Raw genomic sequence first — 26,893 nt, 5'->3', positions numbered from 1 at the left:
CTGAATTCTCCCTCCGTGTACAGGCGCCAGAATGTGGTGACATGGGGATTTTTACAGTAACTTCATTGCAGTGTTAATATAAGCCTACTTGTGACACTAATTAAGATTATAAGAAGCAGCTTATAATGTTGCCAAAAAAAGCAGTATGGCTGAGAATAGAAGCGGAGGGTAAACTAGGAAATATTGTAGGAGTTTTTATAAATGTATAAAAAGATAAAAAGAGTAGTGAAAGTAAAAATGGGTCCCTTGAGGCAGAGACGAGGTAAATATGACACCAAGTTTGTAACCAGCCTGATTGAGCCTCAGTCGGTTGCCAAGGCTAGAGAATAGAGTTTGTAGCGGAACGAATACCCAATATTTAACTGGAGGAAATGGTTAGCATCTAATAGGTTTTATTTAACAGCCAGTACTTGAAGCTGAAGAGGTGTTGGATATTGGTTTGGTAACTGTAAGGAAGAGTCAGCCAGCACTGGAGGCCTGGTGTACTGGGTGAGGAAAGAGCTGGAGGAGTTTGTCTCTGCTCAGCAGGCTTGTAAATGAGCCTGAATAAGGGTCATTCTTCCATTGGACGCATTTCATGGAATTAGAAATATCTGCTCATCCAACATAAGAAGTCTCATAAATAAAGGAGTTCCAAAAGTGCATGCAGAGTGATAAGTGAAGTATGTACATGATCCCAAAAGGTTAAGCTCAGATTGATTGTTTCCTGAATGAGTAGTTAACCGTGACTTGCTCCAACTCAACATCTACACTCTGAACATAATAAAGAAATAGGAGTAGACCATATTGCCCCCGAGGCTATTTCCATCACTCAATATGATCATGGTTGAGTTTCTGCCTCAACTCCACGTTCCCGGTTTCAACTGTATGGGTGAGGTGTCGAAGGCAGTTGTCTGGGAGGCTCTAAAGGCGGTGGTGAGGGGTGAGGTGATCTCGTTAAAGGCCAGGGTGGACAAAGATGAGAGGTTGGAGCGGCAGAGGGTAATAGATGTGATGTTGAGGTAGATAGGAGGTATGCAGAGGATGGGGACCCAGTGAAGTTGGAAAAGAGGAAGGAACTGCAGGCGAGCTTTGACCGATTATCTATCAGGAAGGCAGTGCACCAACTGAGGCGAGCAAAGGGTGCAGTTTACGAGCATGGAGATAAGTATGTTAGCAGGTCAGCTTCGGAGGGAGGCAGCGGTAAGGGAAATTGTTCAGGTGAGTGACAGGGCAGGGAAGTTGGTGGTGGCTCCGGATCTGATTAACAAGGTCTTTGAGGAATTCTATGAGAGGTTGTACAGGTCAGAGCCACCGGGGAGAGACCAGGAGATGCAGGAATTTCTAGATGGGTTGGAATACCCAAGGTTAGGGGAGGGGGACAGGGCTACTATTAGAAGGAGCGATAGGGGAGCAGGAGATAAAAGATGTGATTGGGAGGATGCAATCGGGGAAGGTGATAGGACCGGATGTGTTTCTTGTGGAATATTATAAAAAATTCAAGGATAAGCTGACACCCCTGATGGTGGGGATGTTTGAAGAGGTGATAGGGAAGGGGGTGTTGCCACAAACTTTGGGGCAGGCATCGATTTCCCTGTTGCTTAAAAAAGATATGGATCCGACGGAGTGTGGGTCGTATAGGCCCATATCACTTTTAAACGTGGACGCAAAAGGATTGGCGAAGGTACTGGTGGGTAGGCTGGAGGAGTGCCTCCCGAAGGTGATAGGTGAAGGTCAGATGGGGTTCGTGAGAGGGAGGCAACTCTTTTCAAAAGTTAGAAGGTATTGAACGTGGTTATGGCACCGGCGGAGGGGAAGGAAACAGGTGGTTGTGGCATTAGACGCTGAGAAGGCATTTGACCGCGTACAATGGGGGTACTTGATGGCAGTTCTGGAGCGGTTTGGGATTGGACCAAGATTTGTGTCCTGGGTAAAGCTACTATGTAAGAAGCCGAGGGCAAGTGTCCACACAAATAACATCAGCTTGAGATACTTTTCTCTCCACCGTGGGACTAGGCAGGGATGTCCTATGTCCCCCCTGCTGTTTGCACTCGCGATTGAGCCATTGGCCATCGCATTAAGAAGTTCGGGGCTATGGAAAGGAATAGTGCGGGGGGGGGAAAGAGAGAGAGCGAACCTTATATGCCGATGACTTGCTGTTATACGTGTCGGAACCGAGTGTGTCAATAGGGGGAATATTGGAGCTGCTTCGAGTGTTTGGGTCTTTCTCGGGGTACAAACTAAATCTAAACAAGAGTGAGTATTTTGTGGTGTCTCGGCCGGGGTTGGGGCAGGGGTGGGGGGGGGCTGCCATTCCGTAGGGCAGGGATTCACTTTAGATATCTGAGGGTGCAGGTTGCCCGGGAGTGGGGGCGGGTCCGCAGGTACAACATTTCTAGTTTGATGGGGAAAGTGAAAGCTGATCTGGCAAGGTGGGATGGTCTCCCTCTGTCACTGGCGGGTCGGGTACAGGCGGTTAAAATGAATGTATTGCAGCGATTTCTGTTTATTTTCCAATGCTTGCCGATTTTCCTGCCAAAGGCATTTTTCAGAAAGATTAAAGGAATGATTACTTTGTTCATATGGGGAGGGTAGGTGGCCAGAGTTAAAAAGGTGCTGCTACAGAGGGGAAGGCAGGCAGGCAGGGGGTTTGGGTCTTCTGAATCTGATGTATTATTACTGGGCGGAGAAGGTATGGAGCTGGGTCAGAGGGGTTGATTCCCAGTGGGTCAGAATAGAGGAGAGTTTGTGCAGGTGGTCGGGATTGAAGGCACTAGCAATAGCCTCTCCCGATGGCCCCGGGGAAATACTCAGGGAGTCCGGTAATAATAGCTTCACTGAGAATTTGGAGGCTGTTTTGCCAACACTTCAGGTTGGGGGCAGGATCAAGGGAAATGCCGATTCGGGGAAACCACAGATTTGAGCCAGGGAGGTGGGATGGAAATTTTCAAAATGGGAAAAGGGGATTAAGACACTGAAAGATTTGTTTCTTAGGAGTCGGTTTGCAGGATTGAAGGAGTTGGAAGTGAAGTATGGGCTGCAGCAGGGGGAAATGTTTAGATACATGCAGGTTCGAGATTTTGCCAGAAAGGAGATACAGAGCTTCCTGGTGGAGCCGGCATCCACATTGCTGGAGGAGGTGCTGACGACAGGGGGACTGGAGAAGGGGGTAGTGTCGGCGGTTTACAGAGCTATTTTGGAAGAGAAGGCGCCACTGGAAGGGATCAAAGCAAAGTGGGAGGAAGAGTTGAGAGAGGATATGGAGGAGGGGTTCTGGTGTGAGCTGCTCCAGAGAGTGAATGCCTCCACCTCGTGCATGAGGTTGGGGCTGATACAGCTGAAGGTGGTACACAGAGCACATCTCACGTGGGCGAGGATGAGCCGATTCTTTGAAGGAGTGGGTGTGTGTGAACGTTGTGGGGGTGAGGTTTGGTCCTGTCCAAAGCTGGAGGATTACTGGAAGGAGGATTTTAGAGTAATCTCTAAAGTGGTGCACGTGAAACTGGACCCGGGCCCTCGGGAGGCCATATTCGGGGTGTCGGACCAGCCGGGGTTGGAAACGGGTGCGGAGGCAGATGTTGTAGCCTTCGCCTCGTTGATCGCCCAAAGGTGGATCCTGATGGGTTAGAGATCAACCTCACCGCCCTGTGCCCTGGCGTGGAGGGGGGAACCTGTTGAAATTCTTGACTCTTGAGAAGGTTAAGTTTGAACTGAGGGGAAGGATGGAGGGGTTCTACAATTCATGGGCATTATTCATTATGCACTTTCGAGAACTGGATAACATTGAACATTAGTTTGGGGGGGGGGGAGGGTGTTGGGAGGATTGGAGGGGAGGGGGGCTGTGTGTGTTAATGGCGACTATGGGTGATTCCTGATTCCTTTTTGTCATTTGTTTATGTGAACATGCGGGCTAATGTTTGGGGTTTGGTGGGAGATTGGGATCGTTGTTATTTATATGGGGATTGACATATTTGTCACTGATTATTGTTTATTGTTGGTGGGTGTAAATCTGGGAGAAAATGTGAAAAAGGAGAATGAAAATATATATTTTTTAAACTCCACGTACCCGCTCACTCCTCGATCCCGAGTGACGAAAGAGCAGTCTACTTCAACTTTAAACATACTCAATGATGGAGCATTAACAGTCTCTGGGATAGACAATTCCAAAGATTCACAAATTACTGAGTGAAGAACGTGGCTCAGCACCAAATAGTCAACCCTTTCTCTCTGCTTCCATAATCCAGATTCCCCAACCAAGTGAAACAATCTCGGTGTCTCTTCTATCAAACCCCTTTAAAATCTTGTATACTTCAATGAGGTTACCTCGTATTCTTGTAAACTCCAGAGAGTACAAGCCCAATTTACTCAGCCTCTCATCATAGGGACAAAGAAGGGCAGCACAATGGTTAGCACTGCTGCATCACGGCGCCGAGGTGCCAGGTTCGATCCCGGCTCTGGGTCACTCTCTGTGAGGAGTTTGCACATTCTTCCTCTGTCTGCGTGGGTTTCGCCCCCACAACCCAAAGATGTCCAGGGTAGTTGGATTAGCCACGCTAAATTGCCCCTTAATTTGAAAAAAATGAATTGGGTACTCTATATTTTTTTAAAAATCATAGAGACCAAGCTAGTGAACCTTTGTTGTACCAGCTTCAACGTAATTATATTCTTCCTTGGGTATGAAGATCAAACTGCGCACATTGCTAAAAGTGTGGTTTCACCAAAACCCTGTACAATTATTCTTACACGCCAATCCTCTTGCAATAAAGGCCAACATGCTATTTGCCTTCATGTTTACTGATTCTGCATGTTAACTTTCAAGATTCCGTGTATACCCGAGTATCTCTGAACATTAACGTTTAGAAATTTGTGCCTTTTAAAAAATATTGTTTTTATATTCTTCCTACCTTGTGGAATACCTCACAATATATTCCATTTGCCACCTTGTAGCCCACTCACCTATCCCGTCGATATCACTTTTCAATATCATTGTATCCATAGACCATAGAATCTCTACAGTGCAGAAGGAGGCCATCGTGTCTGCACCAACCCTCTGAAAGGGCACCCTAGGTAGGCCCACTCCCCCACCCCATCCCCGTAACCCCACCTAACCTGCACATCTTTGGACCACGTGGCAATTTTAGCATGGCCAATTCACCTAATCTGCGCGCTTTTTTGGACTGTGGGAGGGAACCGGAGCATCTGGACGAAATCCACGCAGACATGGGGAGAACGTGCGAACTCCACACAGACAGTCACCCAAGGTCGGAATTGAACCTGGGTTCCTTGCGCTGAGGCAGCAGTGCTAACCACTGTTACATTGTGCCACTCTCGTGGGGTTTGGAGTCCATTACACACAGTCTCTTTGTCCAAGTCATTAATATAATCGTAAATAGCTGAACCCCAACACTGATCCTTGTGGCACTCCACTAGTTGCCAACTTGAAAATGCCCCATTTATCTCTATCCTGTTTCCTATTCTCCATACCATGCTAATACCTTACTTCCAATTCCATAAACCCTTGTCTTGCATAATAGTTTTCTGTAGCAGCTTATCAAATGCCGTTTGGAGATCCAAGTATACTACATCAACCGGCTCGCCTTTATCTACCTTATTAGCTACATCCTCAAATAATTCTAATAAATTTCTCAAACACAAGTTCCATTCCATAAAACCATGTTGAATTTGTCTGATTGTACGATAACCTCCTAACTGCATTGTTGCGACTTCCTTAATAATAGACTCCAGGTGCGACTTCCTTAATAATAGACTCCAGGGTTCCTCCAACAACTGATGTCAGGCTAACTGGCCTATAATTAAATTTTTTCTCTTCCTCTTTTCTTGAATAGTGGCATTCTGTTTGCTAACTTGTAAAAGTTCTCTGCAGATCGACTCATTATCAAATAGCTGGGAGAAATTTACCCTCTAAGCGAAGTTCCTGCACAGGTCTTGGCTCCCGTTAAGTTGCTACACTTATGCGGCTACACAAAAGAGATCAGCGCAGTAATGGAAATAGGCCTCGCACAATAACGGTTTTGCTGTTCTCGAGAGGGTATCAAAGCAGTAGAAAAGGAGGAGCATAGTGTCCAGCTGCAATGGGACGGAAAATAAATACATATCTTCGTCACCTGGACTACTCAATACAAATTATTTGTTTTTAAATGGACAAGGCTCCATGACTTGCCATGGCTCATAGCAAAGGAATTCCAAACCATCATAGCCTCAAAACCTGCACGGAGGGGTTAATGCCCTCTGTGACTCCTGACAATCAAATTCCAGATTAATACATCAACCCTTTATGCATTCCGACAGCAGAATTCCAGCCCAGGAGAGAGTTTGTCTGTCCCAGTCAGCGATGGACAAAGGCAGCTATTTCCGACTCTTAATATCCAAATAAAAGCAAATTACTGCAGATGCTGGAATCTGAAACAAAACAGAAAATACTGGACAATCACAGCAGGCCTGACAGCATATGTGGAGAGAGAAGGGAGCCAACATTAAGTCTGGATGACTCTTTGTCAAAGCTAGAGAGAACTGGAAATGGGGTCAGATTTATATCAAAGAGAAAATGTTGGAAAATCTCAGCAGGTCTGGCAGCATCTGTAGGGAGAGAAAAGAGTTAACGTTTCGAGTACAGATGACCCTTTGTCAAAGTGATTTTGATAAGCCAGGTGTGTGAAGCTATTTGAGCTATGCCTTTAAATTGATCAAAGACTCTGCTTCAACTGTCTTTTGAGGAAGAGGGTTCCAAACTCACAACATTCCCACGTCCGCATGAATGAAAAAAAAACATTGAGGCCAAGACTGCCACTCTCTCGCTTTGCAAATAAAATCTCAAAACATCAGTGGCGATGTTCGCGAGGAACACACTCGGCCTTTGTCAAGAAGCAACTGAAATGGACAAAAGTTCTTCAAATAATAAAATCTTATATGAATACTAGAGTAAATTAGATTGAATAGGTTTAGTCAGGGTAATCAACATTAAATTTGACATTATTTTTGTTACAGACAATGGGTCCAGACCAGAACCCCAACTTTGGTTACGATCCCGGACTAGAACTATCTGCATTTGGTAAAACTGTGAGGAAATGTTAATGGACCACAGGAATTATATCACTGACCAGTAAACCGCTTTTATATTAAAACAAACTTTAATTTGAACACAAAATTAAGCACATTAGCAACAAAGAGATTGCCTTACAGTTAACAGGTACACCATCTTAACTTTCTTCCCGAAACCTGACTCTACGTTCCAATTCAGCAACACATATTTCAAATACCACTTGCGTATAAAGTTAACAACCAGGCTTTACTTGGTGCAGAATCCCCGGAGACACCTTTTTTTAGGACCAAGCTGAAAACCTTCTGCTCAGCTTTGAGCTCTGGAAGCAACTCCTTTGTCCAGATAGACCTGTGAACCCCCCACCCTCCCCCCCCCACCCCTGACTAGCCCTACCAGCACTCGAAGCACACAGCATTCTTTTGTCTCTCATTACAACGTGCCTCAAATTGTTTAGCCAGGCTCAAAATGTTAAAACATTACCCAAGTTCTCTCTTTGCCAACAGGTAAAATGGCTTTTAATATCTATTAGCAAAACACTTCCCCTGCAAGAATCACTGATTACCTCACGTTTAATCACGGCTCTAGCAGACATATTGTCTGCAAACATTTTAACCTAGGTTTTAATAATATTACTGCAAAAATACAAACTGCAAAGGATGATAATTTATTCTATTCATCACAAATGAGTATGCAAGGGCTTTGCAATTATTGCAATCTGGCCGTATTATAATTTTTGACAAACCCTAGGATAGCTGAGAAATCCCCAGCTCGTGTATAAATTCATTATTACTTCTTAAAAATCAAGAGCAAATCTATCAGAATGCTGAAAAGTTATTGACATGAAACATTAACTTCATTCCTTTCTGCACAGATGTTGTCTGACCTGATGGAAATTTCCACTATTTGGATCCAAAAAGGGTAAAACAGGAGACTTTCTGATCTGTGAAAAGGTAGAAACCAGCAAGGTGCAGCAATTTGGGTACACAGTTCATTAACCGGCAGAGAAAATAATCAAAAAGGCTAATGGAATGCTGGCCTTCATATCTAGAGGACTAGAATACAGGGGTTTAGAACACCTGCAGTCAGACCAAACCCAGGTCAGACCAAACTCAGGTCAGCCCGCACCTGGACTACGGAGAGCACTTCGGGAGGAGATGGGGTGGGGGGGTGGAGGAGAGAGAGAACAATGGCCACAAAAGCCAGACCTTTCAGGGGTGAAATCAGTATACACTTTTACAAACACAGGTAAAACCTTCAACCTCTTCATCTCTCAGATGCTAGATGAATCGTTCGTTTTGAAATGGAGATTCATAGATTTCGCTACCAAGGTTTCGAGGAGTAAAGAATTGTGTCGCAGATCAGGCATCATCTCATTGAATGGTGGAGTCGACTCCGGGGGCTAAATGGCCTACTTTTGCTCCTTTGTTCTGTAGTTATCTAAGATTGTATAGCTTAGTTATATAGATATATTTAGATCAGTAAATCCTGCATCAGGTAAACCTTACCGAGCAAAATTTAAGCTGGAGGTGAACCATTCGTACTCACCATATCTGTAACTTTATTTTCTTCCCGTCAAATTCCACTGTTTTTATTTTAAAATCAATTCCTGTAAAATAGGAAGTGTGTTAAATTAGTAGAAAATGTAAGCTATTTTACATTGAACCTTTAAATGTATATGTTTTCAAAACTTATTAACAATACTCTTACATAGGGCGGCATGTGGCGCAGTGGATAGCACTGGGACTGCGGCGCTGAGGACCCGGGTTCGAATCCCGGCCCTGAGTCACTGTCCGTGTGGAGTTTGCACATTCTCCCCGTGTCTGCGTGGGTTTCACCCCCACAACCCAAAGATGTGCAGGTTAGGTAGATTGGCCACATTAAATTGCCCCTTAATTGGAAAAACAATAAAATTGGGTAATCTAAATTTATATTAAAAAAAACCCAAAAAAACCCAATACTCTCCAGTTGCTTGAACAGAATCTCTGCACATATAAGAGCGCAATCTATAGGTCACGCTACGCCTGAAAAGCAGCGCGCCATGGGTGGGAGGCCCCCATTATGGGCAGGAATACTTTTTGGCAAATCTGCATATTAGGGAGACAGCTAGTCTCACTCTAATATGCAGTTCCCATTGGGATCTATCCCCTTCGCCTTGGAGACCTCAGGCAACCGCTATTCAGTATTGGTCCCCACAAAAGGGGACCTGACGGAACAGCACTTTTGGGGGTCTCCCAGAGGATTGGAGATGCCCAGGTGCTACTCTCTGGGCAGGGTGATGCCCTGGCACAGCTGGTGCCAGCCTGGCATTGCCCAGGTGACACTGGCACTGCTAAGGTGCCAAGCTGGCAGTGTAGAGATGGCATTTTTTGCACAGTGGGGGTCAGGGTGGGGCATGCCTTGCATGGGTGTACCCCCCCTCCTGAGGCCCCCTTATATGCGAGTTGTGGTCTTCGGGGGTTCGTGAGATTGGGGCGCCATTTAAAATTGGTGTCCCAATCTCTCCCTGCACGGAGAGGTTTTGGCAAGCGGGGCGCCTCAGTGCAGGAAACGGGACTAAGTGCGGCCTCGGCCACGCATTCCATGCTGAGGCCCCGTATCTAACCGCAGTCACATCAGATAGCGTTGTGTTTCTTGGCGCTACAAGTGCCGGGAAACACATAGGTAAACGATCTCGCTATGGGACATAGTTCCCATTTGGTTCAATCACACCCGTAGTCTCACAAAAAAGATCCTTGCTGGACAACCTGGCAACACGATCCATTCCATAGCAAATAAATCTTGGTGCTTTTTCAGTATAATTGTTTAATAGAATCTCTAGTGCCGAAAGAGGCCATTGGGCCCATCGAGTCTACACCCACCTTTGGAAAGAGCACCCTACCTAAGCCCATGCCCCACCCTATCCCCGTAACACCACCTAACCTTCTGGATAGTAAGGGGCAATTTAGCATCACCAATCCACCTAACCTGCACATCTTTGGACTGAGGAGAAGAAACCGGATCACCCGGAGGAAACCGACATAGACACGGGGAGAATGTGCAAACCCCACACAGTCACCCAAGGCCAAAATTGAACCTGGGTCCCTGGCAGTGTGAGTCAGCAGTGCTAACCGCTAGCTAGCATGTTGCATGATTGCATGGCCTATTTTATCTAGAGTAAAAATGTCCTGACTCGGGTAGCTGCTTTCAACCGATTTAACAACATTATGCACAAGATAAGTTATAGTGGGTGTGTGCCTCATGAGTCTCTAAGCACATGACTACCAATGTCACCATTATATCATGATTTACCTCTTTAGTATAACTATTTTATTAACCCAATGTACTACAGTAACCTTTCACTTAAAGTCAGTATCTGTGTTCCTCTGGAATCAGGAGTTTACATAGGATTTGACGTGCAGACTCTGGTACCATGCATGCGGGATAGGTGTTGCTTGAAGGATCAGACAGAAGAGTTGGTGTACTCTCTCCATCACCTTGACTTCACCCCTCTGCATATACATTCCCAAACAAAGTCTCTGTGGTGTTTGGTGCCTTCTCAAGTGAACCATCTCCCATTTTGGTTGGTCGCCATGAGTCAGTGGAGAACATAGAACAATACAGCGCAGTACAGGCCCTTGGGCCCACGATGTTGCACCGAAACAAAAGCCATCTAACCTACACTATACCATTATCATCCATATGTTTATCCAATAAACTTTTAAATGCCCTCAATGTTGGCGAGTTCACTACTGTAGCAGGTAGGGCATTCCACGGCCTCACTACTCTTTGCGTAAAGAACCTACCTCTGACCTCTGTCCTATATCTATTACCCCTCAGTTTAAGGCTATGTCCCCTCGTGCTAGCCATTCCATCCGCGGGAGAAGGCTCTCAATGTCCACCCTATCTAACCCTCTGATATTTTGTATGCCTCTATTACGTCTCCTCTTAACCTTCTCTCTAACGAAAACAACCTCAAGTCCATCAGCCTTTCCTCATAAGATTTTCCCTCCATACCAGGCAACATCCTGGTAAATCTCCTCTGCACCCGTTCCAAAGCCTCCACGTCCTTCCTATAATGCGGTGACCAGAACTGTACGCAATACTCCAAATGCAGAGTTCTGTACAGCTGCAACATGACCTCCTGACTCCGGAACTCAATCCCTCTACCAATAAAGGCCAACACTCCATAGGCCTTCTTCACCACCCTATCAACCTGGGTGGCAACTTTCAGGGATCTATGTACATGGACGCCTAGATTCCTCTGCTCATCCACACTTTCAAGAACTTTTCCATTAGCCAAATATTCCACATTCCTGTTATTCCTTCCAAAGTGAATCACCTCACACTTCTCTACATTAAACTCCATTTGCCACCTCTCAGCCCAGCACTGCAGCTTATCTATATCCCTCTGTAACCTGCTACTTCCTTCCACACTATCGACAACACCACCGGCTTTAGTATCGTCTGCAAATTTACTCACCCACCCTTCTGCGCCTTCCTCTAGGTCATTGATAAAAATGACAAACAGCAACGGCCCCAGAACAGATCCTTGTGGTACTCCACTTGTGACTGTACTCCATTCTGAACATTTCCCATCAACCACCACCCTCTGTCTTCTTTCAGCTAGCCAATTTCTGATCCACATCTCTAAATCACCCTCAATCCCCAGCCTCCGTATTTTCTGCGCAAAAGCCTACCGTGGGGAACCTTATCAAACGCTTTGCTGAAATCCATATACACCACATCAACTGCTCTACCCTCGTCTACCTGTTCAGTCACCTTCTCAAAGAACTCGATAAGGTTTGTGAGGCATGACCTACCGTTCACAAAGCCATGCTGACTATCCCTGATCATATTATTCCTATCTAGATGATTATAAATCTTGTCTCTTATAATCCCCTCCAAGACTTTACCCACTACAGACGTGAGGCTCACCGGTCTATAGTTGCCGGGGTTGTCTCTGCTCCCCTTTTTGAACAAAGGGACCACATTTGCTATCCTCCAGTCCTCTGGCACTATTCCTGTAGCCAATGATGACATAAAAATCAAAGCCAATGGTCCAGCAATCTCTTCCCTGGCCTCCCCGAGAATCCTAGGATAAATCCCATCAGGTCCCGGGGACTTATCTATTTTCAGCCTGTCCAGAATTGCCAACACCTCTTCCCTACGTACCTCAATGCCATCTAATCTATTTACCTGGAGCTCAGCATTCTCCTCCACAACATTATCTTTTTCCTGAGTGAATACTGATGAAAAATATTCATTTAGTATCTCGCCTATCTCTTCAGACTCTACACACAACTTCCCATCCCTGTTCTTGACTGGTCCTACTCTTTCCCTAGTCATTCGCTTATTCCTGACATACCTATAGAAAGCTTTTGGGTTTTCCTTGATCCTTCCTGCCAAATACTTCTCATGTCCCCTCCTTGCTCGTCTTAGCTCTCTCTTTAGATCCTTCCTCGCTACCTTGTAACTATCCATCGCCCCAACTGAAACTTCACACCTCATCTTCACATAGGCCTCCTTCTTCCTCTTAACAAGAGATTCCACTTCTTTGGTAAACCACGGTTGCCTCGCTCGGCACCTTCCTCCCTGCCTGACCGGTACATACTTATCAAGAACACGCAGTAGCTGATCCTTGAACAAGCTCCACTTATCCAGTGTGTCCAACACTTGCAGCCTCCTTCTCCACCTTATCCCCCCCAAGTCACGTCTAATGGCATCATAATTTCCCTTCCCCCAGCTATAACTCTTGCCCTGCGGTGTATACTTATCCCTTTCCATCCTTAACGTAAACGTCACCGAATTGTGGTCACTGTCCCCAAAGTGCTCACCTACCTCCAAATCCAACACCTGGCCTGGTTCATTACCCAAAACCAAATCCAATGTGGCCTCGCCTCTTGTTGGCCTGTCAACAAACTGTGTCAGGAAACCCTCCTGCACACACTGTACAAAAAACGACCCATCTAATGTACTCGAACTATATCTTTTCCAGTCAATATTTGGAAAGTTAAAGTCTCCCATAACTACCCTGTTACTTTCGCTCTTATCCAGGATCATCCTCGCCATCCTTTCCTCTACATCCCTAGAACTATTTGGAGGCCTATAGAAGACTCCCAACAGTGTGACCTCTCCTTTCATGTTTCTAACCTCAGCCCATACTACCTCGGAAGATGAATCCCCATCTAGCATCCTCTCCGCCACCGTAATACTGCTCTTGACTAGCAGCGCCACACCTCCCCCTCTTTTGCCTCCTTTTCTGAGCTTACTAAAACACCTAAACCCCGGAACCTGCAACATCCATTCCTGTCCCTGCTCTATCCATGTCTCCGAAATGGCCACAACATCGAAGTCCCAGGTACCAACCCATGCTGCCAGTTCCCCTACCTTATTTCGTATACTCCTGGCATTGAAGTAGACACACTTCAAACCACCTACCTGAACACTGGCCCCCTCCTGCGACGTCAAATCTGAGCTCCTGACCTCTATACTCTCATTCTCCCTTACCCTAAAACTACAATCCAGGTTCCCATGCCCCTGCTGCATTAGTTTAAACCCCCCCAAAGAGCACTAACAAATCTCCCCCCCCAGGATATTTGTGCCCCGCAGGTTCAGATGTAGCCCATCCTGTCTGTAGAGGTCCCACCTTCCCCAGAAAGAGCCCCAGTTATCCAGAAATCTGAATCCCTCCCGCCTGCACCATCCCTGTAGCCACGTGTTTAATTGCTCCCTCTCCCTATTCCTCATCTCACATCTCACAGTACGTGGCACGGGCAACAACCCAGAGATAACAACTCTGTTTGTTCTAGTTCTGAGCTTCCATCCTAGCTCCCTGAAAGCCTGCCTGACATCCTTATCCCCTTTCCTACCTATGTCGTTAGTGCCAATGTGGACCACGACTTGGGGCTGCTCCCCCTCCCCCTTAAGGACCCGGAAAACACGATCCGAGACATCACGTACCCTTGCACCTGGGAGGCAACATACCAAACGTGAGTCTCTCACGCTCCCACAAAATCTCCTATCTGTGCCCCTGACTATCGAGTCCCCAATTACTAATGCTCTGCTCCTCTCCCCCCTTCCCTTCTGAGCAACAGGGACAGACTCCGTGCCAGAGGCCCGTACCCAATGGCTTTCCCCTGGTAAGTCGTCCCCCCCACAAGTATCCAAAGCGGTATACTTGTTTCTCAGGGGAACGACCGCAGGGGATCCCTGCACTGACTGTTTTTTCCCAGTCCCTCTTACAGTTACCCATCTATCTCCAATCTTTGGTGTAACTAATTCCCTGAAGCTGCTATCTATGACCCCCTCTGCCTCCCGAATGATCCGAAGTTCTTCCAACTCCAGCTCCAGTTCCCTAACTCGGTCTTGGAGGAGCTGGAGATGGCAGCACTTCCTGCAGGTAAAATCAGCAGGGACACTAACGGCATCCCTCACCTCAAACATCCTGCAGGAGGAACAGTGCACTCCCTTCCCTGCCATTCCTCTAACTTTCTACCAAGATCTGGCTAACAACTAAATTACATTTTTTTATATAAAAAAAATATTAATAACAATAATAAAATATGGTACTTACCTCACACCAATGGGTTTTATTATTAGGAGAAGCTTATTGTCTTCATGGATTTAGGATTATGCCTAAAGTATTTCAGTGGAGGTGGCTTTGCGTGATTAGTGCCTTGAATGCTGGGCATGTTGGCTTGGGTAGAAACCCTGTTGAGCCCCCTTTCCTGCCACTGGATTTAGAGAACCTTACAAAGTGCTGTCGGTGCTTCGAGGTGGCTGCTGCAGGCTTTCCAAGTCTCAGAAACACAAAGGGAGGAGTGCGGAGATCACTGCTGTCTGGTGAAGCAATGAACTTAACCTTGGGTTTGAGATCCTGGTCCTCAAAGGTTCGCGTCCTCAGTCAGCCAAAGGCTAAGTTGGCGACAATTAAGATTTATCATCATCAATGTCTTTGTCAAGGGGACAAGTTTTTTTTCCTGGCGGTAGATCTACTTGTAGCAGCTGATGCCAGTGTTCATTTTGGCACTTTGCGCTCTGTTTTGGTTTCCCAATAAACCCAGGTCTTGATCAATCAATAGATTACAGAGTCAGGCTCCTGAAGGGAGAGTACTCACCCTGTATTTTTCACCCAAACAAGCCCCGAGACAAGGAAAGCAATTTTAGCTTTGCACAGGAGCAAATGCTTCTCTCGCACAGACTTTAAAATGGCCTCTTTGCCTCACCCGATAAAGAGCCCCACAGCAGGCATACCTGGGATCTCAAAATTAAAACTGGCTTGTAGGGGCAAAAGATGGACCTGTTCTGCAAATAAGGGAGCAATCCAGACTTCAAGTTCTCCCAGTGAGCCAGAGAGAAGACAGAGCCAGGAGTGAGACACAGCAAAGAGTGAGTTTGGGAATTTGAATCGAGGTGGGAATTCAAAGCTGGGTGGGGAGGAAGTGCTTTTTATCCCTGGTAAGTGACTGGTAAGTAGTGTTTCTGTTTCTTTTCATTGGTATATTTATTTATTTTTTTCTTCATTGTTTATTTGTTTATTTAAATTTTTTTTGGGGGAAATTGAAATTGTTGAAGTTAACCGAAGGTTTAAGACATGGCAGGAGATCTCAGACCCGTGTCATGCTCCTCGTGTGCGATGTGGGAGCTCAGGGACACGTCCACTGTCCCTGGCTCCTTCATGTGCATGAAGTGTGTCCAGTTGCAGCTCCTGTTAGACCGCTTGACGGCTCTGGAGCTGCGGATGGACTCATTTTAGAGCGTCCGCGATGCTGAGGACGTCGTGGATAGCACGTTTAGCGAGTTGGTCACACCGCAGGTGAAAGGTACTGAGGGAGATAGTAAATGGGTGACCAAAAGACAGAGCAAGAGTAGGAAGGCAGTGCAGGTGTCCTCTGCGGTCAGCTCCCTGCAAAACAGATATACCGCTTTGGATACTGTTGAGGGAGATGGCTCACCAGGGGAAGGCGGCAGCTGCCAGGTTCATGGCACCGTGGCTGGCTCTGCTGCGCAGCTGGGCAGGAAGAAGAATGGCAGGGCTATAGTGATAGGGGACTCAATTGTAAGGGGAATAGACAGGCGGTTCTGCGGACAAAATCAAGACTCCAGGATGGTATGTTGCCTCCCTGGTGCAAGGGTCAAGGAGCGGCTGCAGGACATTCTGGGGGGGGGGGGGGGGGGGGGGGGGGTGAACAGCCAGCTGTCGTGGTGCACATAGGCACCAACGATATAGGTAAAAAACGGGACGAGGTCCTACAAGCTGAATTTAGGGAGCTAGGAGTTAAACTAAAAAGTAGGACCTCAAAGGTAGTAATCTCAGGATTGCTACCAGTGCCACGAGCTAGTCAGAGTAGGAATGTCAGGATAGAGAGGATGAATATGTGGCTCGAGAGATGGTGCAAGAGGGAGGGATTCAAATTCCTGGGACATTGGAACCGATTCTGGGGGAGGTGGGACCAGTACAAACCGGACGGTCTGCACCTGGGCAGGACTGGAACCGATGTCCTAGGGGGGGTGTTTGCTAGAGCTGTTGGGGAGAGTTTAAACTAATGTGGCAGGGGGATGGGAACCGATGCAGGAAGTTGGAAGGTAGTAAAACAGGGACAGAAATAAAAGGCAGTAAGGGGGAAAGTGTAAGGCAGAGAAGCCATAGTCAAAAATCAAAAAGGGCGACAGTACAAGGTACAGTGACTGAGGGGAGCTCAGTGAATAGGACCAGGAATATTAAAAGAAATAAAATGGGAAGTGAAAACATTAATGGTAAGCGATGCGGCAGGTTGTTACAGGAAGATGTGGGTTCGACGACAAGGAAAATTAGGAGAAAGGTTAAGAGGAAATATAACTTAGGAGAGGTTACTGATCGAGGTGTTAAGATTCAGAACAGAGGTAAAAAAGCCAACATAAGTGTACTTTACCTGAATGCTCGTAGTATTCGGAATAAGGTAAATGAGTTGATGGCGCAAATCATCGTGAATGACTATGATTTAGTGGCCATTACTGAAACATGGTTAAAGGATGGTCACGACTGGGAGTTAAATATCCGAGGGTATCAAACTTTTCGGAAGGACAGAGTGGATGGTAAGGGAGGTGGTGTAGCTCTGTTATTTAAGGATGACATCCGGGCAACAGTAAGGGATGACATCGGTGCTATGGAGGATAAGGTTGAATCCATTTGGGTGGAAATCAGGAATAGTAAGGCGAAAAAGTCACTGATAGGAGTAATCTATAGGCCACCAAATAGTAACATTATGGTGGGGCAGGCAATAAACAAAGAAATAACAGATGCATGTAGAATTGGTACAGCAGTTATCATGGGGGATTTTAATCTACATGTTGATTGGTTTAACCAGGTCGGTCAAGGCAGCCTTGAGGAGGAGTTTATAGAATGTATCAGCGATAGTTTCCTCGAACAGTATGTAATGGAACCTACGAGGGAACAAGCGGTCCTAGATCTGGTCCTGTGTAATGAGACAGGATTGATTCAGGATCTCATAGTTAGGGATCCTCTCGGAAGGAGCGATCACAATATGGTGGAATTTAAAATACAGATGGAGGGTGAGAAGGTAAAATCAAGCACTAGTGTTTTGTGCTTAAACAAAGGAGATTACAATGGGATGAGAGAAGAACTAGCTAAGGTAGACTGGGAGCAAAGACTTTATGGTGAAACAGTTGAGGAACAGTGGAGAACCTTCCAAGTGATTTTTCACAGTGCTCAGCAAAGGTTTATACCAACAAAAAGGAAGGACGGTAAAAAGAGGGAAAATCGACCGTGGATATCTAAGGAAATAAGGGAGAGTATCAAATTGAAGGAAAAAACATACAAAGTAGCAAAGATCAGTGGGAGACTAGAGGACTGGGAAATCTTTAGGGGGCAACAGAAAGCTACTAAAAAAACTATAAAGAAGAGTAAGATAGATTATGAGAGTAAACTTGCTCAGAATATAAAAACAGATAGTAAAAGTTTCTACAAATACATAAAACAAAAAAGAGTGGCTAAGGTAAATATTGGTCCTTTAGAGGATGAGAAGGGAGATTTAATAATGGGAGATGAGGAAATGGCTGAGGAACTGAACAGGTTTTTTGGGTCGGTCTTCACAGTGGAAGACACAAATAACATGCCAGTGACTGATGGAAATGAGGCTATGACAGGTGAGGACCTTGAGAGGATTGATATCACCAAGGAGGTAGTGATGGGCAAGCTAATGGGGCTAAAGGTAGACAAGTCTCCTGGACCTGATGGAATGCATCCCAGAGTGCTAAAAGAGATGGCTAGGGAAATTGCAAATGCACTAGTGATAATTTACCAAAATTCACTAGACTCTGGGGTGGTCCCGGCGGATTGGAAATTAGCAAACGTGACACCACTGTTTAAAAAAGGAGGTAGGCAGAAAGTGGGTAATTATAGGCCAGTGAGCTTAACTTCGGTAGTAGGGAAGATGCTGGAATCTATCATCAAGGAAGAAATAGCGAGGCATCTGGATGGAATTTGTCCCATTGGACAGACGCAGCATGGGTTCATAAAGGGCAGGTCGTGCCTAACTAATTTAGTGGAATTTTTTGGGGACATTAACAGTGCGGTAGACAACGGGGAGCCAATGGATGTGGTATATCTGGATTTCCAGAAAGCCTTTGACAAGGTGCCACACAAAAGGTTGTTGCATAAGATAAAGATGCATGGCATTAAGGGGAAAGTAGGAGCATGGATAAAGGATTGGTTAATTAATAGAAAGCAAAGAGTGGGGATTAATGGGTGTTTCTCTGGTTGGCAATCAGTAGCTAGTGGTGTCCCTCAGGGATCAGTGTTGGGCCCACAACTGTTCACAATTTACATAGATGATTTGGAGTTGGGGACCAAGGGCAATGTGTCCAAGTTTGCAGACGACACTAAGATAAGTGGTAAAGCAAAAGGTGCAGAGGATACTGGAAGTCTGCAGAGGGATTTGGACAGGCTAAGTGAATGGGCTAGGGTCTGGCAGATGGAATACAATGTTGACAAATATGAGGTTATCCATTTTGGTAAGAATAACGGCAAAAGGGATTATTATTTAAATGATAAAAAATTAAAACATGCTGCTGTGCAGAGAGATCTGGGTGTGCTCGTGCATGAGTCGCAGAAAGTTGGTTTTCAGGTGCAACAGGTGATTAAGAAGGCAAATGGAATTTTGTCCTTCATTGCTAGAGGGATGGAGTTTAAGACTAGGGAGGTTATGCTGCAATTGCATAAGGTGTTAGTGAGGCCACACCTGGAGTATTGTGTTCAGTTTTGGTCTCCTTACTTGAGAAAGGACGTACTGGCACTGGAGGGTGTGCAGAGGAGATTCACTAGGTTAATCCCAGAGCTGAAGGGGTTGGATTACGAGGAGAGGTTGAGTAGACTGGGACTGTACTCGTTGGAATTTAGAAGGATGAGGGGGGATCTTATAGAAACATATAAGATTATGAAGGGAATAGATAGGATAGATGCGGGCAGGTTGTTTCCACTGGCGGGTGAAAGCAGAACTAGGGGGCATAGCCTCAAAATAAGGGGAAGTAGATTTAGGACTGAGTTTAGGAGAAACTTCTTCACCCAAAGGGTTGTGAATCTATGGAATTCCTTGCCCAGTGAAGCAGTAGAGGCCCCTTCATTAAATGTTTTTAAGATAAAGATAGATAGTTTTTTGAAGAATAAAGGGATTAAGGGTTATGGTGTTCGGGCCGGAAAGTGGAGCTGAGTCCACAAAAGATCAGCCATGATCTCATTGAATGGCAGAGCAGGCTCGAGGGGCCAGATGGCCTACTCCTGCTCCTAGTTCTTATGTTCTTATGTTCAACTTAATTTAGTTCGGATATGCCTCACACAGTACTGTGAAGAGGTTTAGGGAGGAAAAATAAAATCACTGAGTGGGATCGAGCACCTCTCCTTGCAGTATCTCCAAAATGGTGCCGATTGGGGTCACACAACATCACACCTGGCTCGGCACGGTGACACAGTGGTCAGCACTGCTGCCTCACAGCGCCAGAGACCAATGTTCAATTCCGGCCTCAGGTGTGATTGCCTCTGTGGAGGTTGCACTTTCTCCCAGTGTCTGCTTCGATTTCCTCCGGGTGCTCCGGTTTCCTCCCACAGTCCAAAGATGGGCAGGTTACGTGGATTGGCCGTGGTAAATTGCCCCTTAGTGTATAAAGCTTAGGTGGGGTTACGGAGCCTGGTAGGGTGCTCTTTCAGAACCGATGGGCCTCCTTCGGCACTATAGGAACTCTGCATTCTATTCCATGTTCTAAAATGGTGTTAATGCAGACTTCCGGTTGCGGCTATGCAGAGCTAAGTTGCACGTTCGGCAGCTCCCACTTGGAACGGACTTTTGGGCTCTTTTCAGGGCCTCCAACGGCATTTCTTTGACATTTTCCGGTGTGGGAAGAAGACTGCAACATTCCCCCGACAGTGTATGGCTTGGACCAGGAGCAGGGTGACTAAAAAAGTGGTGAACCCAAAGAAGGGAGAGATCACCTTGGTAGGACTGTACTACAGGCCCCCAAATAGTCAGCGGGAAATTGAGGAGCAAATATGTAAGGAGATTACAGATAGCTGCAAGAATAATAGGGTGGTAGGAGTAGGGGACTTTAACTTTCCCAACATTGACTGGGACAGCCATAGCATTAGGGGCTTGGATGGAGGGAAATTTGTTGAGTGTATTCAGGAGGAATTTCTCATTCAGTATGTGGATGGACCGACTAGAGAGGGGGCAAAACCTGACCTCGTCTTGGGAAATAAGGAAGGGCAAGTGACAGAAGTGCTAGTGAGGGATCACTTTGGGACAAGTGACCATAACTCCATTAGTTTTAAGATAGCTATGGAGAATGATAGGTCTGGCCCAAGAGTTAAAATTCTTAATTGGGGCAAGGCCAATTTTGATGGTATCAGACAGGAACTTGCAGAAGTAGATTGGGGGAGACTGTTGGCAGGCAAAGGGACGGCTGGTAAATGGGAGGCTTTTAAAAATGTGTTAACTAGGGTGCAGGGTAAGCACATTCCCTTTAGAGTGAAGGGCAAGGCTGGTAGAAGTAGGGAACCCTGGATGACTCGAGATATTGAGACTCTGGTCAAAAAGAAGGAGGCATATGACGTACATAAGCAACTGGGATCAAGTGGGTCCCTTGAAGAGTATAGAGATTGTCGAAATAGAGTTAAGAGGGAAATCAGGAGGGCAAAAAGGGGACATGAAATTGCTTTGGCAAATAATGCAAGGGAGAATCCAAAGAGATTCTACAGATACATAAAGGGGAAAAGAGTAACTCGGGACAGAGTCGGGCCTCTTAAGGATCAACAAGGACATCTATGTGCAGAGCCACAAGAGTTGGGTGAGATCCTGAATGAATATTTCTCATCGGTATTCACGGTGGAGAAAGGCATGGATGTTAGGAAACTAAGGGAAATAAATAGTGATGTCTTGAGAAGTGTGCATATTACAGAGGAGGTGCGGGAAGTCTTAAAGCGCATCAAGGTAGATAAATCCCCGGGACCTGATGAAATGTATCCCAGGATGTTGTGGGAGGCTAGGGAGGAAATTGCGGGTCCCCTAACAGAGATATTTGAATCATCGGCAGCCACAGGTGAGGTGCCTGAAGATTGGAGAGTGGCGAATGTTGTGCCCTAGTTTAAGAAGGGCAGCAGGGAAAAGCCTGGGAACTACAGACCGGTGAGCCTAATGTCTGTAGTAGGTAAGTTGCTAGAAGGTATTCTGAGAGACAGGATCTACAAGCATTTAGAGAGGCAAGGACTGATTCGGGGCAGTCAGCATGGCTTTGTGCGTGGAAAATCATGTCTCACAAATTTGATTGAGTTTTTTGAGGGGGTGACCAAGAAGGTAGATGAGGGCAGTGCAGTAGACGTTGTCTACATGGACTTTAGCAAAGCCTTTGACAAGGTACCGCATGGTAGGTTGTTGCAGAAGGTTAAAGCTCACGGGATCCAGGGTGAGGTTGCCAATTGGATTCAAAATTGGCTGGACGACAGAAGGCAGAGGGTGGTTGTAGAGGGTTGTTTTTCAAACTGGAGGCCTGTGACCAGTGGTGTGCCTCAGGGATCGGTGCTGGGTCCACTGTTATTTGTGATTTATATTAATGATTTGGATGAGAATTTAGGAGGCATGGTTAGTAAGTTTGCAGATGACACCAAGATTGGTGGCATAGTGGATAGTGAAGAAGGTTATCTAGGATTGCAACGGGATCTTGATCAATTAGGCCAGTGGGCCGACGAATGGCAGATGGAGTTTAATTTAGATAAATGTGAGGTGATGCATTTTGGCAGATCGAATCAGGCCAGGACCTACTCAGTTAATGGTATGGCGTTGGGGAGAGTTATAGAACAAAGAGATCTAGGAGTACAGGTTCATAGCTCCTTGAAGGTGGAGTCGCAGGTGGACAGGGTGGTGAAGAAGGCATTCGGCATGCTTGGTTTCATTGGTCAGAACATTGAATATAGGAGTTGGGACGTCTTGTTGAAGTTGTACAAGACATTGGTACGGCCACACTTGGAATACTGTGTGCAGTTCTGGTCACCCTATTATAGAAAGGATATTATTAAACTAGAAAGAGTGCAGAAAAGATTTACTAGGATGTTGCCGGGACTTGATGGTTTGAGTTATAAGGAGAGGCTGGATAGACTGGGACTTTTTTCCCTGGAGCGTAGGAGGCTTAGGGGTGATCTTATAGAGGTCTATAAAATAATGAGGGGCATAGATAAGGTAGATAGTCAACATCTTTTCCCAAAGGTAGGGGAGTCTAAAACTAGAGGGCATAGGTTTAAGGTGAGAGGGGAGAGATTCAGAAGGGCCCAGAGGGGCAATTTCTTCACTCAGAGGGTAGTGAGTGTCTGGAATGTGCTGCCAGAGGTAGTAGTAGAGGCGGGTACAATTGTGTCTTTTAAAAAGCATTTAGATAGTTACATGGGTAAGATGGGTATAGAGGGTTATGGGCCAAGTGCGGGCAACTGGGACTAGCTTAATGGTAAAAACTGGGCGGCATGGACTGGTTGGGCCGAAGGGCCTGTTTCCATGCTGTAAACTTCTATGATTCTATGAAAGTGTGAGGGACGAGCAAGATGGCAGCGGGCGGGGACCAGGCAGCGTGGATGCAGTGGGCGCAGGAGCAGCAGGAGGTTATCCAGCGCTGCTTCAGGGAGCTCAAAGCGGACCTGCTGGAGCCGATGAAGGCTTCTATCGATAAGCTGCTGGAGACCCAGACGGCCCAGCGGGTGGCGATCCGCGAGGTCCGACAAAAGATCTCCGACAGCGAGGATGAGATCTTAGGCCTTGCGGTAAAGGTGGAGGCGCATGAGGCGCTCCACAAGAAATGGCAGGAACGGTTCAAGGAGATGGAGAATCAGTCAAGGCGAAAGAATCTGCGGATCCTGAGCCTCCCGGAGGGGCTGGAGGGGTCGGACGTGGGGGCCTATGTGGTCACCATGTTAAATTCGCTGATGGGAGCGGGGTCCTTCCAGGGGGCCCTGGAGCTCGAAGGGGCCCATAGAGTGCTGGCGAGGAGGCCCAAGGCTAACGAGCCGCCGCGGGCGGTGCTGGTGCGGTTTCATCGGTTCGCTGATTGGGAGTGCGTGCTCAGGTGGGCCAAGAAAGAGAGGAGCAGCTGGTGGGAGAACGCGGAGGTTCAAATATATCAGGACTGGAGTGCGGAGGTGGCGAAGAAGAGGGCCGGGTACAACCGGGCGAAGGCGGTGCTGCACAGGAAGGGGGTGAAGTTTGGCATGCTGCAGCCGGCGCAACTGTCGGTCACCTACAAGGACCGGCACCATCATTTTGAGTCCCCGGAGGAGGCGTGGGCCTTTGTGCAGGCCGAGAGGTTGGACACAAACTGAGGGTCGGGATGGGTGGTCGGGGATTGCTGTTGGTGTGTTACATTTTGAGGTGGGGGGGGGGGTTTGCTCTTGTTTCTTTTTGGTTCAGTGTGGGTGGTTAGGGTGGGTTGGGCACTGTTTTGATTGGGTCTGTCGGGTGGGCTCTTGGAGGGTGGGTAAGTAAATGGAGTAGGGGTGGATGGCCGGTAGGGGGGGGATGGGCCCCGCGGGGGAGGGTGAGGCCCGAGTCGGGGGTAAGGGGACTGAACATAGAACATTACAGCGCAGTACAGGCCCTTCGGCCCTCGATGTTGCGCCGATCTGTGAAACTACTCTAAAGCCCATCTACACTATTCCCTTATCGTCCATATGTCTATCCAATGACCATTTGAATGCCCTTAGTGTTGGCGAGTCCACTACTGTTGCAGGCAGGGCATTCCACGCTCTTACTACTCTCTGAATAAAGAACCTACCTCTGACATCTGTCTTATATCTATCTCCCATCATGCTAGACATCACCATCCAAGGAAAAAGGCTCTCACTGTCCATCCTATCCAATCCTCTGATCATCTTGTATGCCTCAATTATGTCACCTCTTAACCTTCTTCTCTCTAACAAAAACAGCCTCAAGTCCCTCAGCCTTTCCTCATAAGATCTTCCCTCCATACCAGGCAACATTCTGGTAAATCTCCTCTGCACCCTTACCAATGCTTCCACATCCTTCCTATAATGCGGCGACCAGAATTGCACGCAATACTCCAAATGCGGCCCAACCAGAGTTTTGTACAGTTGCAATATGATATCATGGCTCTGAAACTCAAACCCTCTACCAATCAAAGCTAACACACCGTACGCCTTCTTAACAACCCTCTCAACCTGAGTGACAACTTTCAGGGATCTATGTACATGGACACCGAGATCTCTCTGCTCATCCACACTGCCAAGAATCTTACCATTAGCCCAGTAGTCACCTGTTAGCCCAGTAGTCTTCCTGTTATTCCTTCCAAAATGAATCACCTCACACTTTTCTGCACTAAACTCCATTTGCCACCTCTCAGCCCAGCGCTGCAGTTAACTATGTCCCTCTGTAACTTGTAACATCCTTCCGCACTGTCCACAACTCCACCGACTTTAGCGTCATCTGCAAATTTACTCACCCATCCTTCTACGCCCTCCTCCAGGTCATTTATAAAAATGACAAACAGCAGTGGCACCAAAACAGATCCTTGTGGTACACCACTAGTAACTGGACTTCAGTCTGAACACTTCCCATCAACCACCGCCCTTTGTCTTCTTCCAGCCAGCCAATTTCTGATCCAAACTGCTAAATCTCCCTGAATCCCATGCTTCCGTATTTTCTGCAGTAGCCTACCGTGGGGAAACTTATCAGACGCTTTACTGAAATCCATATACACCACATCAACTGCTTTACCCTCATCCACCTGTTTGGTCACCTTCTCAAAGAACTCAATAAGGTTTGTGAGGCACGACCTACCCTTCACAAAACCGTGTTGACTATGTCTAATCAAATTATTCCTTTCCAGATGATTATACACCCTATCTCTTATAAACCTTTCCAAGATTTTGCCCACAACAGAAGTAAGGCTCACTGGTGTATGGCTACCGTGGGTTGTCTCTACTCCCCTTCTTGAACAAGAGGACAACATTTGCTATCCTCCAGTCTTCTGGCACTATTCCTGTAGACAAAGATGACTTAAAGATCAAAGCCAAAGGTTCAGCAATCTCCTCCCTAGCTTCCCAGAGAATCCTAGGATAAATCCCATCCAACCCAGGGGACTTATCTATTTTCACACTTTCCAGAATTGTTAACACCTCTTCCTTATGAACCTCCAGCCCTTCTAGTTTAGTAGCCTGAATCTCAGCATTCTCCTCGACAACATTGTCTTTTTCCTGTGTGAATACTGACGAAAAAGATTCATTTAGCACCTCTCCCATCTCCTCGGACTCCACGCACAACTTCCCACTGCTGTCCTTGACTGGCCCTACTCTTACCCTAGTCATTCTTTTATTCCTGATATATCTATAGAAAACTTTAGGGTTATCCTTGATCCTACCCGCCAAAGACTTCTCATGTCCCCTCCTGGCTCTTCTTAGCTCTCTCTTTAGGTCCTTCCTAGCTAACCTGTAACTCTCGAGTGCCCTAACTGAACCTTCATGTCTCATCTTTACATAAGCCTCCTTCTTCCTCTTGACAGATTTTGACTGCCTTAGTAAACCACGGTTCCCTTGCTCGACCACTTTCTCCCTGCCTGACAGGTACATACTTATCAAGGACACGCAGTAGCTCCACATTTCCATTGTGCCCATCCCCTGCAGTCTTCCTCTCCATCCGATGCATCCTAAGTCTTGCCTCATCGCATAATAATTGCCTTCCCCCCAGATATAACTCTTGCCCTGCAGTATATACCTATCCCTTTCCATCACTAAAGTAAACGTAATCGAATTGTGGTCACTATCACCAAAGTGCTCACCTACCTCCAAATCTAACACCTGTCCTGGTTCATTACCCAGTACCAAATCCAATACGGCCTCGCCTCTCATTGGCCTATCGACATACTGTGTCAGGAAACCCTCCTGCACACAATGGACAAAAACGGACCCATCTAAAGTACTCAAACTATAATGTTTCCAGTCAATATTTGGAAAGTTAAAGTCCCCCATAACAACTACCCTGTTGCTTTTGTTCCTATCCAGAATCATCTTTGCAATCCTTTCCTCTACATCTCTGGAACTTTTCGGAGGCCTATAGAAAACCCCTAACTGGGTGACCTCTCCTTTCCTGTTTCTAACCTCAGCCCATACTACCTCAGTAGACGAGTCCTCATCAAACGTCCTTTCTGCCACCGTAATACTGTCCTTGACTAACAATGCTACCCCTCCCCCTCTTTTACCACCTTCCCTGAGCTTACTGAAATATCTAAACCCTGGCATCTGCAACAACCATTCCTGTCCCTGCTCTATCCATGTCTCCGAAATGGCCACAACATCGAAGTCCCAGGTACAAACCCATGCTGCAAGTTCACCCACCT

At 46.6% G+C, this 26,893-nt stretch overlaps 1 protein-coding gene across 2 annotated transcripts in view; it reads right to left on the bottom strand.

Annotated features, from left to right (window-relative positions):
• Positions 1-26,893, bottom strand: part of LOC140404424 (ras-related protein Rab-8-like) — a 67,173-nt gene that overhangs the window by 23,729 nt on the left and 16,551 nt on the right. For both annotated transcript variants that reach the window (XM_072492947.1, XM_072492948.1), the window contains exon 2: positions 8,585-8,645. In XM_072492947.1, coding sequence (XP_072349048.1) covers positions 8,585-8,645 — 61 coding nt within the window. The remainder of the gene's footprint in view (positions 1-8,584; positions 8,646-26,893) is intronic.

Source organism: Scyliorhinus torazame, chromosome 30 (assembly GCF_047496885.1).
Source record: "Scyliorhinus torazame isolate Kashiwa2021f chromosome 30, sScyTor2.1, whole genome shotgun sequence".
Classification (NCBI taxonomy): domain Eukaryota; kingdom Metazoa; phylum Chordata; class Chondrichthyes; order Carcharhiniformes; family Scyliorhinidae; genus Scyliorhinus; species Scyliorhinus torazame.
The sequence above is the reverse complement of the archived record's forward strand: the minus strand, read 5'-3'. Positions and strand labels throughout refer to the sequence as shown.